The sequence below is a fragment of the Nanorana parkeri genome, unplaced genomic scaffold (genome assembly GCF_000935625.1).
Source record: "Nanorana parkeri isolate BGI_ZX_2015 unplaced genomic scaffold, ASM93562v1 scaffold1769, whole genome shotgun sequence".
In the NCBI taxonomy this organism is placed as follows: domain Eukaryota; kingdom Metazoa; phylum Chordata; class Amphibia; order Anura; family Dicroglossidae; genus Nanorana; species Nanorana parkeri.
The window spans coordinates 121,611-134,890 of record NW_017308037.1 but is presented as its reverse complement, the minus strand read 5'-3'; the positions used below and the strand labels follow the sequence as shown (position 1 = coordinate 134,890).

The 13,280-nt window shown below is 38.9% G+C and overlaps 1 protein-coding gene across 1 annotated transcript in view; it reads right to left on the bottom strand.

Moving 5' to 3' along the window:
* The window catches only part of PDE10A (phosphodiesterase 10A), a 119,035-nt gene that overhangs the window by 48,010 nt on the left and 57,745 nt on the right, over positions 1-13,280 (bottom strand). Inside the window, exons 9-11 of the mRNA XM_018571504.1 lie at positions 10,770-10,821; positions 6,781-6,923; positions 766-858 (exon numbers count right to left, since the gene is read on the bottom strand). Of these exons, the coding sequence (XP_018427006.1) occupies positions 766-858; positions 6,781-6,923; positions 10,770-10,821 (288 nt within the window). The remainder of the gene's footprint in view (positions 1-765; positions 859-6,780; positions 6,924-10,769; positions 10,822-13,280) is intronic.

Here is a 13,280-nt window from a genome sequence, read left to right as displayed (position 1 = left end):
TCATTATTGTTTTCCCGATAAAAGAAATCGGTCAATTTAATTGTTTTTAACTGGAATGTACAAAAGTAATCAGTGCCCAGTTATGTAAGCAGGGGGTGTCACATTTGCCCCCAAAACTGGTATTCTTTAAACAGTTTACTGTATTGCAAGACATTTTAAGATTTAAGGATCAGAGAAATGTAGATCCTTTATAATCACACTCAAAGGAACAAGCATCTGCTAAAACATGGACTATGGGCTGCTGTGCATTATGTCAAAATATGCTATGACGTTGAAAGTGTTTGCTTTGGAGGCAAACAATTATACAACTTTGTAAAGACCAAAAATAGCATGTGAAGTCTTTGACGTACATATAAATGCAAATCGATATTAATTTTGCTAAAGCACTGCCTTTGTATGAATAAAACATGGTTTCACCCTTTTTCAACTTTTGTTAAGTATCAACACCGTTGATCTCTTGCAACCACTTCCTGTCTACATGAATGCACTCCAGCAATAACTGCATGTGGTTTCACAGGGTAGGTTTACTGATGGCATCAACACTGAAACACTCCTGCGCAATGTGCATCAGCAAGGCCGATAGCAAGCCTTACAGAGCAATCAAAACAAACCGCCACTGTGATACCCTAGGATGATATCTTTGTGATGGCATGCAGTGTTTTGTATTCACTAAACATGCAAATCAGGACAGCAAAACAAAAAAGTAACAATGGTAAAATAAGTGTTTTAAAAATTCATTATAACGGAAGTAAACTTTCACATTACCTGTTAAAGCGTGGATCTGCATAGGCATCAGGAATATTAAGAACTTCACCTGTTCTTGCGACTTGACCTGCTATACCTTTCTCAATGGAGAATCTGCTTGAAACCAGAAAAAATAATTTTTGACTAGACTGATGTACTGCCTCTCCACAGTTGAAAAACAGAGTGGCCTTTACAAACCCTTTTGAATTTTCGTATAAATCTGACCTAACATAATCAGTAATAAGTCCTAAAACTAGATGAGATCCCAATTAAACAAAAGTAGTAAAAAACATAATGCTGGCTCATTTATTGTATTTATTTAGGAAATGTATCCATAGTTAGTGTAAATATGTGACCCCCTCTTAAGCAGATATAACAGTTAAGGGCCCATTTTTGTAGTGGCTGTAAAATTAATTGTATTAAGGCACCATATTGAAAATAATGGGCTCCCAGTGCACAAAAATATCACGAAAATCGGATGTGACACAAAATTTGGAATGTAACGCACCATGGTGCATTGCAGCATGCTGCAAAATGTTAGGGTGCCTTTCAAAATGAATAGTGAAGCAACACATGTAATGTGCACTACTGTGCGTTACCACAAGGCACACGTTTAAATGGGTCCCTAAAACTTTACAGTAACTGTTTTGCTGGACTGATCATCAGCCTAGAGGAATTTTAGCCCATTCCTCATCTCGCATGAATTGCCAGCTACAGGTTCTTTTTAAAATATTAAGTTCAGGACTTTGGTTTGGCCATTCCAAAGCCTAAACCTTTTTGTTATTTAACCCTTCTTTAGCATGTTTACTTATGTGTTTATGGTCACTGTCTTTTTGCATGACCCATTTTCTCTTGAGCTCAAGTTCATGGATGGATACCCAAATATTTTCCTGCAAAATGTACAGGATTTAGAAATGCAAGACAAAAATATTTTTTGGTCTCATCTATCTACAGAACATTTTCTAAAAGCCTTCGGAATGATCAATGTACTCTTAAACTGTAGATGGGCCTTAATGTTCTTATTGGATAGTTGTGGCTTTCTCCTTGCAGGCTTGCCATGCACTGTTACTGTTCAAATTGTCTCCTTACGGGGTGACTCATGAGCACTGACATTACCCAATGCAAGAGGAGCCTTTAGTTTTTCTTAGATGTTAGCCTGGGGTCTTTTGAGATTTTTGATTACTTGCTCTTGGTGTGATCTTTGTTGGCAGGCCACTCTTGGAAAGGGCAATGGTGTGGAAACTGTCAAACTTTTTACACAATCTGCCTGCTAGTGGTCAAGTATCACAAATGCTTTAGAAATCTTTTTTGTTAACTTTTCTGGTCTGATTAGCATAAATAAAATGTTTTTGCAGGTCCTTGAGAATCCCAGCCAAACCAAAATGTCTGTACTTTAAAATAAATGCACTCACACCTGTCATTGTGAAAAAATGGTGTAAAAAAGGAATTATAGAGAGAATATGGATGTCAATGTCTAAAGGTTTTATTAACAATGCACTGATACAATTTTTTCATGACCGAATACGAGTACCGATACTTTACCTCAAGTACTCGCCGATAACAATTACCGGTACTTTTTTTTAGTTTTTCTAAAATACAGACTAATAATTTTAGGACACCAGTAGAGTGCCGGGGCCCAGTCGCAGATGCCACCGCTGCAACCCTAGTAGTTCTGCCACTGACTGTAAGCTGTAGAGGGACCACAAATCCCAGCAATACATTATACAGCAAAGCACAATACCACCAGCTCGAGAGGACTACATATGCCAGCAATGCATTGTACAGCAATGCCTATCAGTATCAAAAATAGTCTCTCTCAGTGCTTCTCGGGATCCCAATGGTTTTAAGTAGTTGTATATTGTTTCCACAGATTCTTGGGGCTGCTCATAAAGAGGGATCAGGGCTTCCCTTGACAAATATCACTAAAATATACAAAGCAGAGCGCCCAGCCAACCAACATTCGGCACGTCAATTCAATCATGGTCTCTGATTGGTCTGAGAGGTTACCACAAAGCTGCTTCGTGGTCCCCAGCAAGTGCAGGAACTTACGGCAGCCGAATGTAGACAAAAATGTAAAGCGCCGGTATCGGCGCCTAGTATTGAGCATTTTCACGAGCACGAGTGCTCATGACAATGCCCAGTATTGGTGCATCCCTATAAAAAAAAAAAAAAATATCTTATGCCAATTATTTAATATTTAGGCTTATTAAGTACTTACAGGTTGTATAAAATGTATACCACACTCAAGACTGTCCCCCAAAACCACACACTTTGTGGTCCAATAAACTGCCTACACAAACTATTTGCTAATATGCTATAAAACCCTCCAATAAGGGAGGAAACATTCTGAATAACCCTCAGTATATAACAATGTGTCAAAAAAACTTAGACAACAAAACCTAGTATTGTAAGGTATTTTCAGATACACTGGATAGTTTTCAGGGAGATTTAAGGGAGATCATAGTAGATGAAGTACTTGAGCATCAACTGATATTGGAGAAAACTGCAGAATTTCTTAAAATACCTCATACCAATACCTTATTTCCACTTTGCAAGGAATTGTTCCCTTCGGTTAGTGAATGTTGTAAACAATCACTTTGCAAAAAATACCCAATCACATGCAAAGAAAATAAAAACTATGTATTTTTGCTTGCACATGATTGTATGATGGAAGTCAGCAGAACTTCACCTCATTCACTTAAAAAAAATCCCTGCAAAGTGAATATTTCCTTCCAAAGTGAACAACCTTTTTGCTTTTAGTTGTACCCAGAATGCCAGTATTTTCTAGGTTTCTCTATCTTTAGGCGTCAGGATTATGAAACTGCAACTAAACTACATAGGAAACCTACTGCTTGCAACAAAGTGTTGCATGCATATGGTGCACATACAAGACATCTAATTTGTAGGATCCCAGTTGGTCATTAAATATGTATTAGGCACAACTGCACCAATAATGATGACTTGGAAGTGCTTTAAGTCAAGGCAAAGTATATTTACTTACTAAAAGACACCAGTAGACCTGGCCTTAATGATTAATTAGGTTTTGCGTCTTTCCTTTAGTTTGATATAGATATTCAATATATTTATCATTACCTTTGGGTCCTAGAATATGAACCCCCTTCCCACAGAATTCATACTTTAATATATGGCAGTTTTGTTGTCATGTTTTTCTTGTCTCCTTATCCATTTTTGTTTCATTTAGATCAGAGGTTCCCATAATTATTTGGCCTACTGCACACTTTTCAGGAAAAAAAAAAAATACTCAGAGCCCCCTGAAAATCTACATTTTTTAAGCGAACAAACAGAACGTGGCAGTGACAAATTTGCATTCTTTTATTAATCTATATTTCTACCTACATCCTACAACATAGTAAAACAATATGTTGTTCTAAATAAGACACCTTAAAGCTGAAATTATACAAAAATGTCACCATAGTAAAATTCGTAATACACAGAAAATTAAGATAATGAAGAATATTAAAATAAAAATGCACGTAACAATAAAATTAATCCTAATGAGAAGGATGAACCTGTTGTGCTGCAATCAATTTATTAATGTTGGGCTCTATTTTTGTCAACAGCATTCTTAAAGCATGGCAATCAGCTATTTGCAGTCGGTTTAATTTTTTTAGTTAACAGATTTGTGACTGCAATGAACCAACGTTCCACCAAATATGATGAAGGAAATGCAATTAAACATTTGTACTATAGCTCATCATCCAGGATTAAGTGTAGGCTTTTGCAGCCAGAACTATCCATCTTTAAATTTAAATTTCAATCCCTCATTTGTTGTTACTTCTTCAGTTCTTGCAATTTTGTTTCCTTTGTTTCCCTGGGATGATAGGTGCAGGTTCACTGTCCTGTGTGCTCTATTACAGCTTTACAAATGGTGGGTTGAGCTTCGGGTGCTAGCAATGTTAGTGGCCTTGTGTCACATGCCAGCACCTGAGCATAAGTTTCACATCGTACGCATGCTATCTAAGCTCGGACACTGGCAAGACCTTAGATGCTCCCACTTTTTGCATGGGACAATTTCTGGGGTACAAGCTATGTTGGTCTCATAATCATATTCCCCCTAACCACAATTTCCAGTGGTGAATAAATACCACCAAAAGAAAGCTCTATCTGTCCCCAAAAAAGGGTATAAAATTCATTTCAGTACAGCGCTGCATGACGGAATAAATGTCAGTTAAAGTACCGCAGCGCTGAATACTGAAAAATGGCCTGGATGGGAAGGGGGTTTAACACCGCGGATGTCAACTGGTTAAATAACCTCCTCCTCAGTCCATTTGGGAAACCCCCATGATTATAAGGGGAGAGTTTATTCTATTTTTCCCTGCTTTATTTCCTATTTTTGTGGTTTGGGGGACAGTTTTGAAATTTTGGTTCAAAATATATACACGGTGTAATTACTTTATAAGCCTTATATTAAATAATCAGCATAAGATGACATTTTTAGAATTTCTTTTTGATAAATATATGTATACTTATCGTGTTTTACATGTTCATGCTAGTTTTAGGTTTGGACCACTGAGTAGCCAATATTCTACCAATTTTACCTAAAAGCAAAGTGCAGCACCCTAAAGTACCTATCACCAATATAAAAGTTATATAGACCTAACCATATATAAAAAGATAACAGTGGTTACATCCATCTAAAAAAAAAAAATTGCCTCCACATCAACAGTGTAGTAAAAGTGTATTTAACATTTTAGGCAGAATCTCCGTTTGTAGTGGACTTAAATGAAGATATTTTAGTCAGGTTGAACATACTTTGTATGCCCTCAAAAGGATAAACTTCTGAACTTCCACATTTCTTAATCTCTCAAGAGATGTGGAAGATCAGAAGTTTTACTTTAACCCAGTCCTGAAGAACTAGAGATTGACTGCAAAATGCATCAACATGGCTTTATAGAGATGATCTTCTGTCTATGGCATGCTTTACATGCTACAGTAGTCAGAATCAAATATAAAAATACACCACTTTTATGGATAAATGTCCTTGTGATTTTTTCATATAGTCTGTTAAACTTATATGTAGCACTGAGGAAATATGGACTTCGATACAATAAGCTTTATTTTCCACGCACCCTTTGTCTATGAAATAGTAGCACCTGAAGAATATACATAATTTTAAAGTGTATTTCCACTGTTGCAAAAATATTGGGATAACACCTATTTAATATTTGTTACATGTCCTCATTCCCATAGCATAAGTAAAACATGCATCTAGCAGTTTAAATTGTTTTTTTATTGGGTTAGGGTTTCTTGGCTCTTTAAAAGGTTGACACTTCTACTTGCTTCTCATTTTGTAATGTTAGGAGGGGCTGTGAGGGGTTAAATGATTACAACCCTGGCTTCTGTACTCAAATGTTAAGCTAATGGGAGAAACACAATCCTTAATGTCAGTCCTAAGTCTTTATATAAAGGACAGATCACTGTGAAGGTGCTGAGAAAAACCTGGAATCAGCCAAGTTGCCTGCAACACAACAATTTTTCATGTTGTGTGAATAAGAACACAAACGTGTAGAGGGTTTTCTCAAATTTGACTGCAAATTGGAAATACACTTTAAATCTATGTAATGCCACGCCTTCCATTTATGGTATATCTGTAATGGTAGACTCACACAGGTATACCACACACAAATATGCAACTTTGAGTCATTTTCCTATATAAATAAATGCGCAAGTATAGTGCTTTTGACTTCTGATTTTAGACTTGAGTGAAAAACAATTCAAGTTTCAGAACGTGTTGCTGCAGAAATATTGAAAATTAAAAATGTTCACAAATATTAAAGCGCCGCTGTAAACCGTAATTTTACTTGAAAACAAATGCCATGAGAAACAGTCTAATCTCTGATAGAACTACTACCGTATAATGATAAATTTATGACATAAAATAGGGGTGTGACTGGTCTGATCTTAACGGGAGATCACAGAGAAGATTTCAGTAATTTCTTTAGGATTTTAAAAGGTTAGACAGTGTGGCCCTATTTGTGCTAATGAAGTTAAAAAGGTTCTATATAATAGTTTCACCTTATTTCTTTGGTCTTTTTAAAAACAGGTTTTCCTTCATCCTCTTCACCGATATCAAAAAGGTCAGAATATAATTCTTTGTTTTTGTGGTCAACCTGAAAAAGTGCACAGCGATCTGCATTCACCAGGTTCTTTGCATATACCTGGAACAAGAAAGAAAAAATCAGCATGGTTTTAATTAGCTAATTTTTTTGTCCTAACCAACAGAGCTCAATAAGAGTTAAGACCGCTTCAGAGGGCTGTGCTCCATTTCCATAAATCAAAGCCTGGCGTAAGCAGAGCACATGCATACTATGAAATTCCACCTACACAAGCCCTAATACTGGGCAAAGATTGAAGAGGATGCATTCAAACAAAAAGGTAACATTTTGCATAGTTCAATGCCAAATCAAGATCAAGATTCTAGGCTGTATACAGTGCTTTGCATACACATTATATTGCCAAAAGTATTGGGACGCCGTCGTTTACAAGCACATGAACTTTAATGGCATCCCAGTCTCAGTCTGTAGGGTTCAATATTGAGGTGGCCCACCCTTTGCAACTATAACAGCTTCAACTCATCTGGGAAGGCTGTCCACAAGGTTTAAGAGTGTGTCTATAGGAGTGGTTGACCATTTGTGATGTCAGGTACTGATGTTGGAGGAGAATGCTGGGCTCGCAGTCCCTGCTCTAATTCATCCCAAAAGGGGTTCTATCGGGTTGAGGTCAGGACTCTGTGCAGTTTGGTCAAGTTCCTCCACCCCAAACTCGCTCATCCATGTCTTTATGGACCTTGGTTTGTGCACTGGTCCACAGTCATGTTGGAACAGGAAGAGGCCATCCCCAAACTGTTCCCACAAAGTTGGGAGCATGAAATTGTTCAAAATCTCTTGGTATGCTGAAGCCTTAAGAGTTCCCTTCACTGGAACTAAGGGGCCAAGCCCAACCCCTGAAAAACAACCCCACACCATAATCCTCCCACCACCAAACTTTAGACTTGGCACAATGCAGTCAGGCAAGTACCGTTCTCCTGGCAACTGCCCAACCCAGACACGTCCATAGGATTGCCAGACAAAGTGTGATTTGTCACTCCAGAGAACACGTTTCCACTTCTCTAGAGTCCGGTGGCGGTGTGCTTTACACCACTGCATCCGATGCTTTGCATTGCACTTGGTGACGTAAGGCTTGGATGCAGCTGCTCGGCCATGGAAACCCATTCCATGAAGCTCTCATGGAATAACTGCTGTTATGCCACTCTGAAGACCACATGAGGTTTGGAGGTCTGTAGCTATTGACTCTGCAGACAGTTGGCGACTCCTGCACACTGTGCGCTTCAGCATGCGGTGGCCCCGCTCTGTACTTTTACGTGGCCTACCACTTCGTGGCTGAGTTGCTGTTGTTCCCAGTTGCTTACACTTTGTTATAATACCACTAACAGTTGACCATGGAATATTTAGTAGCAAGGAAATGTCACGGATGGACTTATTGCACAGGTGGCAACCTATCACTGTACCATGCTTGAATACACTGAGCTCCTGAGAGCGACCCATTCTTTCACAATTGTTTGTAGAAGCAGTCTGCATGCCTAGGTGCTTGATTGTATACACCTGTGGCTATGGAGGTGATTGGAACACCTGAATCCAATGATTTGGAGGGGTGTCCCAATAATTTTGTCAATATAGTGTATATTCACTCCCTTTGGAACTTTCCACAATTTGTAGAATTACACTATGAAATTATAATGGATTATATTGGGATGAATTAATGCATGTTATAAATTAACTTTAAAATACATCAAGCCTTTTATGACATATTTGTTTAATGGTGTGGGCATTGCTGGTGTCATTTGGATTGGATTTGGACTGCTTTTGGGAATGTGGGCATGCACTTTAGTTACCATCTACTGCTGGATAGCATGTTGCACTTCTGCTTTAGTTGTATTCAATTGGGATGTTACACATTTTACTCTCAACATTCTTATAATTTGAATATTTCTTGTGGTGAGACAAAAGGTAATTAGGCAAAAAAGCAAATGTGTTGGTTACATTAGTATTCACCTTCCTGAGGTCAGCACTTGGTGAAACCACCTTTGGGTACATTTACAGCTGCAAGCCTTTTGGGATATGCAAGTACCAGCATAACACCTGTATCCTGCAATTCTTCTTGGCTATATTGCCCAAGTTAGACCTCAGTTTCCTTTAGCTTCACAATTGAAATGAGGTCTGTCTGAGCTTTGACTGGGCCAAGACATTTAAGTCCTTCATTTCAAAACTGCAGTGTTGTATTGGCTATGGGTTTAGGTTGCATGCCTATCCTATTCTCCAGTTACCCAAATATGGAAATATTCTCTTTTTAAACTATCCTCTATTTGATTTCATCCATATTGCTCTCAATCCTGATCAGTTTCCCAAAAAAAGAATCTACACAGCATGATGCCATCACCACAATTCTTCACTATAGCAATGGCTTTCCAAAAGAAAACAGCAGCACTGGCTGTTGGCAATTACAGTGCTTTGCACCAAGACTACAAAGCTCTGTCTTTGTCTCATTAGGCTATAGAATCGTTTTCTACATGTTCACTCTGTCTCCTACAGCTCTTTAGCAAATTCCAAACTGGGACTAGATATAGGTTTTTGTCAGCACTGGTTTCCTTTTGCCCATTCTTCCATAAAGTCCAGCTTTGTAGAATGCCTGGGTGGTAGTGTCTCATGGACAGTTTCCCCATTCTCATTTGTGGATCTCTGCAGCTTCTTAAGTCCAAATAAACATTTTTTCAGATTAAATAAGCTAAATATATTCCAGGTGCATCAAAACAACCTGGGCAAAATCTCTGCAATCTGCAGCTCATTGTGACTGCTGATTGAATTGAAGAACGCTAGCTCTTACTCAGTAGGGGATATGCAGGACCTCTGCAGAGAGACCACTGCTTCTAAGCAGAGAGCAAAGGTCCTTCTCTACAGCATGTTGGTAGAGACCGCCTTTTCCATTCGTAAGAAAAAAACACACTGAAGGGAATTTATCAAAACTGGAGCAGACAAAATCTGGAGCAGCTGTGCATGGCAACCAATCAGCATCCAACTTTCATTTTCAAATCTTAACTGAACAAACTGAAGAGAACAGCTGATTGGTTGCCATGCACTGCTGCTCCAGATTTTGGCTGCTCCAGTTTTGATGAATTTGGCTGCTCCAGTTATGATGAAAAATAGAGCAAAGGGCTTGCTCTATTTTTTGCGTTTGCAGTGGAACGGAGGCAAAGTTTTGCCACGCGTCCGATCGCACTGCGGGCAGGGGGACATGGAAGCGGTGCCATTGAATTCAATGCACTGCCACGCCCCCTCTCGCCCCAGAACGCGGGGGAAGTTTCTTAGCAATCGCGGTGCATTCCAACAGCTACCGCTCTGGAACGCACACGTTTTCGGTGTGAACAAGCCCTTAAGGTACCTATTCACTTTAAATGGGCCCTTAACAAACCTTTATCCACAAACATGCCTGCACTTCTTTTGGGCAACACAGTGCAACGCAATGCACAATTCATTCACATGTGTGCATTGGGGTGTGCTGAACAGAAGGTGAAACTGTTTACACTGTATACATGTGTAAATGACCATCCACAATAAATGGCAACACACTTACTGTATATTACTTGCGCTGCATGCAGGATAATAATGTGAGCATAGGTGTGTAGGGAGCATTTTACAGGATTGATGGTGGCTGGACAGTCTATTAAAGCCCATAGAGATTCTCGAACATGCCATCCCTGGAAAAATTCAATTATCATGGTGCAGACCAATTTTTTTCAATAAATGTTGGGAGCAAAGTGGCAGCTTCAAAGTAAAGCCACTCATTACAATTTGGATCCTAATCAGATATGAAGACTACTGTATTTTGCAATTAGTGCTTTAATTTAATAAACTTGTGTTAGTTGTAAATGTTTTCCATATAAGATACATTTTAGAATATTTCTTAAACTAATGGTCCGTGAAATAGAGGGATGAAAACACATTTCTTACCATAATATGTTCAAGTAAAGAATCTATTGCAACTATGTTATCAAAGTAGGTCCTGCAAAAGATAACAAATGACTTGTAATAAAAAAAAAGAATTATAAACAATTGTAATAATAGGATCACTATGCTTTGAGAAAGCAAACAAATTTAAAGCTATAGTATTGAGGTTAAATTTCAGGTATAGTTTTTACTTTGATAGAGTAGGGAAAGGTTAAAACCTGTCAGGTTTTTTCCCCCTGCCATCTGTGCCTCATTGGAAAGACTTCCCTTACCTTCCTATCCTGTATACACAACAAGAGGAAATCTCCCCATAGTTATATAGCTGTCATTGGAAAAAGAATATTTCCTCTCTGTTGCTGTTTTGGCAAACACATAAAATTTTGGATTCTCCCTCAATGTTTGTTTTGGTAGAAGTAGTCACCAGGACAAAAAGAGAGTGAATCTTACCATCAGGGACACAGACAGTAATACAATAATGGCTATAGATCTATCTTTTCTCCACATCAACTGTATATAGCACATGGATTTTAGTAAACTTTTATGTAGATCTTTTTTTTTTGCTTCTGTTCCTTCAGCATCCCTAATCACTGGATACTCTTCTACTGACTATTGCAAGCAACTTCATTTTCTAAATTTAAGCTACAACATAATTAGCTGGATATGGACAGCATTTGTAGTGCTTTCTGTATCTCTATTTTAAGGAGATTGCCTTTACATTCCTATATGGTCATATGGTCACCAGAACTGGAAGAGGGAACAGTACCTCAAACTGAAGCACAGACGACACAATTTTATTTGAGGTGAAACTAAACCTAAACGTGCCCATACACCTTACGATTATCGGACGAAACGTTTCGTCCGATCGAATAGTCGTACGATTTTCGTACGGCAGCCCCATCCTCCCCCGATAATCGCAAGATCAATTTAGCCATAATTAACGAAAAGCACCTGGGCGAAATGCGGTAATTGATTTGCCGTATTTTCGTTAGCGCAAGCGCAGTGTAGATCGTTCGACTTTTGACGGACAGAAACGCCAGCAACCTTACGACAATCGTACGATCTAGCAAAGTTTTCAAACATGCTTGACCGTCAAAAGTCGTACGATTGTACAGTAATGTCGGTCGGACACTGCAATGCACACATACGATTATCGGACGAAAAGTCGATCGCATACGAAAATCGTCCGATAATCGTAAGGTGTATGGGCACCTTAAGAGTTAAAATGTAAAAATGCTTTTTAGCCCGTTTTTTTACAGAAATGTAGCTCATGTGTGTATTACTTAGCTCTAGATCCTCAAATCATCTCTGAATTGGTGCTGACACTGTTTCCTACTGGAGTGTGGCTACTTTTGTTCCCCATGGTCCCAGTGTGTGTTGTAAAGTCAAAAAGCTCACTCCTGTGATAGACTACAATCCCACATTTACTTTACTAATTTGTATTGCCATTATAGTCTATCGTGGGAGCGAGTAGTGCTGCAACAACTAATCGACTAAATCGATTATAATCGATTATTGAAAAAGTTGTCAACGTTTTCAATAATCGATTAATAATCTTCCGATTAGTTGGCCCTGTTCACGGCTCCACACACGCTGCGCGCCGCACCTCCTCCCCACCTCACGCTTGCCGCTGCCAGACCCGCATCCACACCTCCTCCCCGCCTCACACTCACCGCCGGCCCACATCCATGATCGGCATAGGGAGGTGGGGAGAAGGAGGAGCAGGTATGGGGGGATAATAGCCGCCGATAGACAGGCCCGATCTCAGAAGCAAGTTGCAAGGAAGACTGCTCAGGTAAGACTGCACTTTCCCACACATGGTGCTCTATTATGTATTGCTGGGATTTATATTCCTTCCTCTACAGCTGATGGTACATTGCTCTGTATAGTATACAGCACAATATACCATCAGCTATAGAGGAATACAAATCCCAGCAATACATTATACACTGTATGTATAATATATTGCTGGTATTTGTTGTATTCCTATATAGCTGGTGGTATTCTGCATTGCGCTGTATAGAGGACTACAAATCCAAGCAATAATACATTATATAGTGGCACAATGCAGAATACCACCAGCTATAGAGGACTACAAAACCCAGCAATAATACATTATACAGCAGAATGCAGAATACCGCCAGCTAAAATGTACTATTGCTGGGATTTGTTATATTCCTCTATAGCTGGTGATATTCTGCATTGTGCTGTATAATGTACTATTGCTGGGTTTTGTAGTCCTCTATAGCCAGTGCCATTCTGTATTCATTGCTGTATAATTTTACACTTTCCATTTCACTACAGAAAAGGGAAGTGTACTGGAAGGACTAGAACCCTAAACTTCAGAAGGGCCAACTTTTATAAGCTGCGCAACCTAGTTGGGCAAGTAAAATGGGAAAACTTATTTCAAAACCTAAACACAGACCAGATGTGGGATTGTTTTAAAAACACACTACATATTGCTACTTCAAAGTGTATACCTTTAGGGAGCAAAAATAAAAGATCAAAGACTAAACC